General features: G+C 38.6%; 1 protein-coding gene across 1 annotated transcript; it reads left to right on the plus strand.

Moving 5' to 3' along the window:
• The first annotated feature begins 486 nt into the window (after window positions 1-486).
• Window positions 487-1,794, plus strand: LOC114529223. Its single transcript, XM_028550979.1, has one exon. It carries the CDS (start codon window positions 487-489, stop codon window positions 1,792-1,794), a length of 1,308 nt encoding a protein of 435 aa, XP_028406780.1.
• Window positions 1,795-3,884: the final 2,090 nt, after the last annotated feature.

Genomic DNA, 3,884 nt, shown 5'->3' on the forward strand with positions numbered 1-3,884 from the left:
GAAAAGATGCAAAAAATTCAAGAAACTTATGTTAGACACAGCTGTTGTTGACCGTCCAGGATGGTGGAATGACCCTGCCAGCAAGAATAAGAAGTCAAATGCTTTTAAGTCCTCTACAAGCAATTCAAGCAAATCCTCACAAGGAACACAACCTTCCGCAAGATCATTTGCAGTTCCAATGTTCACCACCTCACAACAAAAGAAGTTCAACCGAGATATTGCAATGTTTTTCTACAACACAGGCACAAGTTTTCAACACATTGAAGATCCATTTCTGGCATCAGCTGTTCAACTGGCACGTCCTGGAGTAAAATTGCCGACCAGGAAGGAACTAGCAGATGACAGTCCTGGTGGACTACTTCAACAATCCTATGAAGAGGTCAAAGATAAAGTTGATAAATTGCTGTCCAACCCCAATCAGTATCACCAATTGGTATCACCACTGATGCCTGGTCAAACATCTCAAATGAGCCAGTTATCAACTACATGGTTGTCTGTCCCACTAAATCACTGTTCATCGAATCAGTTTACACAGGAGAGCAAGGTCATGATGCGGAATGGTTGGCCCAAGATCTCAGCCGTGTTATAGATCATCTTGGAGATAATGTAGCTGGTGCAGTGACAGACAATATATCAGCAAACAAGAAAATGTGGGGTATCTTAGAACAAAAGTATCCTACACATTTTTTCCATGGTTGTGTTGCTCATGGGCTTAATCTTCTCGTCAAAGATATCTTCTGTGCCAAAAAGAAAGTACCACCTGGTGGTGGCCCAGCTGCATACCCAGATGGTTATCCTTTTGAAGATCTCATGGTGTTTGCTAATGATTGCAAAGAAGTGGTCATGTTTTTTCACAACCATCATGGGGTGAAGGCAAGATTGAAAAAGGCATTAGCTTCAGCAAAGTTGTCAAGTCTGGTAAAGCCAGCCCCAACTCGATGGGGTACCATACATGGTTGTTTCAAATTGCTGAAAGCAGCTGATGATATTCTCAATTCTCTGGTATCTGAAAGAGATTTTGTGAACAAAGGGAGTGCCAAACAAAAGGACAAACGTCTGGAGATCAAAGCAATTGTTACGGATCCAGATTTTGTCAAAAACCTAGATGAAAGTATCAAGATTCTTCAGCCAATTGACAAGTTAATAAAGTTATTCCAAAGTGATGCAGTCCCCTGTTCCGATGCTTACCATGCCTTTCTTGAGTTGGAGAAACTGATGCAGGAGCTCACTATCGAGGAGAGAAAGAAAGCCTACCTAGTTAAACTTGTCCGTGACAGGTTTGATTTCATGTATGGAGATGCCCATGGCATTGCCTACTTGTTGGATCCAAGATATCTTGGGGATGGAATGTCGCGCACATTGAGAAGAGAAGTTGAAGATTTCATCTATGGATATCCAACTAAAGATGGTACTACCAACAACACCAGAAAGGAGCAGATGGCCCAGGAGTATACTGCTTTTCGGATAGAGGCTCTTGAGGAAAAACAGCGACAGTCATTTCGCTTCAAATTAATTGGACAGTCCAAGTCAGTTCTCCAGTGGTGGATTGCTGATGGCATTGACTGGCCTTTACTGCAGGACCTGGCAAAGCGAGTTTTTTCATTACCAGCTTCATCAACTGCATCTGAACGAAACTTTTCCACATTCTCATTTGTTCACTCAAAACTCCGAAACCGTCTTGATAAAGAGAAAGTTCTAAAACTTGTTTACATCAAAACAAACACAATGCAAATAGATGGCAATGTTAGTGTTATGAGTGATGATGATTCTGACATGAGCACAGATGAAGAATAGAACAAGGAGCGATGAAATTAGGAACATAAGATGGAACTGAACAGTAATGCGCTTTTGTCAGGCATTTGCAACATTTGTATTATTGTCATTGAGATTTGCAGTTGATTACTTTTGTTAATACTGTACATATTTACCTACCTGTAAGGGGTTGTGGCAACTCGCCGCAACTATAAGTGTACTGTACATGTGTACCTAGTGATTTAATCTTTCTCTGATTGCATTTAACAATGCACAGACAAGAAATGTACCATACCATAAGCCATAAATTCATGGTTTGCTACCAGACTTGATATTCAAATTTGTCCAAAATTTGTTACTATGGATAGTTAAAGTGCCTATATCACTTGTGGGATCTTTACGGATTTGAATAGAGCTTGAAAAATTAGTTTATAAGTTCTACAACCTTTTTAGTGCAAAGTTTGAGAAACTTTGCAGTATTGTGATGAGTGGCGAAAATTCAAACGAGTCAGTAAGTCAGTCAGACAGTCAGTCAGTCAGTCAGTCAGTCAGTCAGTCAGTCAGTCAGTCAGTCATAGTGTAAACTTTACGGGGGGTAGGTTGATTTATGCGTGTAGTAACTTTTTGTACATGATCAGTAATTTAAGGTTTTTAAATCAGTTTAACTTGCTTTATTTATTAATGCACTATGTCCCTTTTGCAAAGTTCACCAAAATATTGAGGAATTTTGGCGGTTACTGTCAATTTTGAAGCATTGCTTTTCCGCGGTTTGTGTTTTGTTTTAAAGGGATTTGCGCAGAATTACCCCCCGGAACACCCGATTCTTCCTCACACCTCGCAACTGCGCATGTGCCGTCGAGACTTGAACATTATTCACGATGTAAAGAAACGAGGAGCGACGAACATTGCTTCGAAACATTCCGGGCGTAAAAATCGAGCAATTCTTTGAGAATCTACGCAATTTATCAACTTATGTTATGAATTACGAGCATTCAATTCAACACAAATATAATTTAGAAGGTTTATTCCATAAATAGAGCTAAGAGGTTAGGAAGAAACGACGCTGTGTTGTTTATGTATTTATAGACTCCTACACATGTATATTAAATTGTCGATAGCAAGTCGATACCTGGTATTCTGCATACAGTACAAAATGATATTATTCAAAACGGACATTTTGTGCAGTATTCAAACCATTTTGGCGGTATACAGTATTGATTATAAGTATATTGTTTTGTATCGATTTATACGCGTCGAAGTATCGACATCATAGACATAATATGCACCGCGGTTTATTTACATTATTTACAACGCAACTATTTTGGCTATTCTCATGAAGTGACGGATAAATTGTAGCCATCATATAAATGTAGTGAATGTAGTCACAGTTGTTTGACGAAGAAAAGAGACTAAAGTGAGAAAATCGCGCCCGGTTAGGCCGGTTTACACGGGCAACTAAAATTATAATTTAATAGCCACAGTATCCGGCGCTATCCGCGGCTAACGTAATTTGAGTACTTTGAGTAATTTCCTTTTGATTAATGTTTAACCTAGTTCATTATATTTTTACTGGCATAAGTCAAAACGTTTATGTTGGGACGAACGTCTGGTTGCTTAGGTAATATAGGGCATGAAAACTTTGCACAATCCTTGGATCCCTAGTTTGATATAATTAAATAGTTTCGAAAATACCTCGGTTGGGGGGACTGGAACTCAGGAATGATTTGCAAACACGCCGTCTTTTATAATGTAAACATGAAGAGTTTCACTGGCGATATAGTTTGCGCTTTTCAAGAAAAAAAATCGGGAACGGTGCGTTGTGTATGGCTGTAGCAACTGGGCGAGTTTTTCTCAAAATATTTTACGTTATTGGAAGATCGAAGTAAAATTCCAATTGATTATATTATGTTTGACAAGAACTCGGTTCCTGAGTCCCAGGCCCCCGAGAACGACGGAAATTTAGGAAATCGTCATGTTTAGATGTAAATATTTCCGAAACTATTTAACTATATCAAAAAAGGTTTTAGAACTTATAAACTAATTTTTCAAGCTCTATTCAAATCCGTAAAGATCCCACAAGTGATATAGGCACTTTAAATCTGAATTTATGAATACAATAAAAATCTTTTATC

The sequence above is a fragment of the Dendronephthya gigantea genome, unplaced genomic scaffold (assembly GCF_004324835.1).
Source record: "Dendronephthya gigantea isolate DGI-Jeju-01 unplaced genomic scaffold, DenGig_1.0 000055F, whole genome shotgun sequence".
Classification (NCBI taxonomy): domain Eukaryota; kingdom Metazoa; phylum Cnidaria; class Anthozoa; order Malacalcyonacea; family Nephtheidae; genus Dendronephthya; species Dendronephthya gigantea.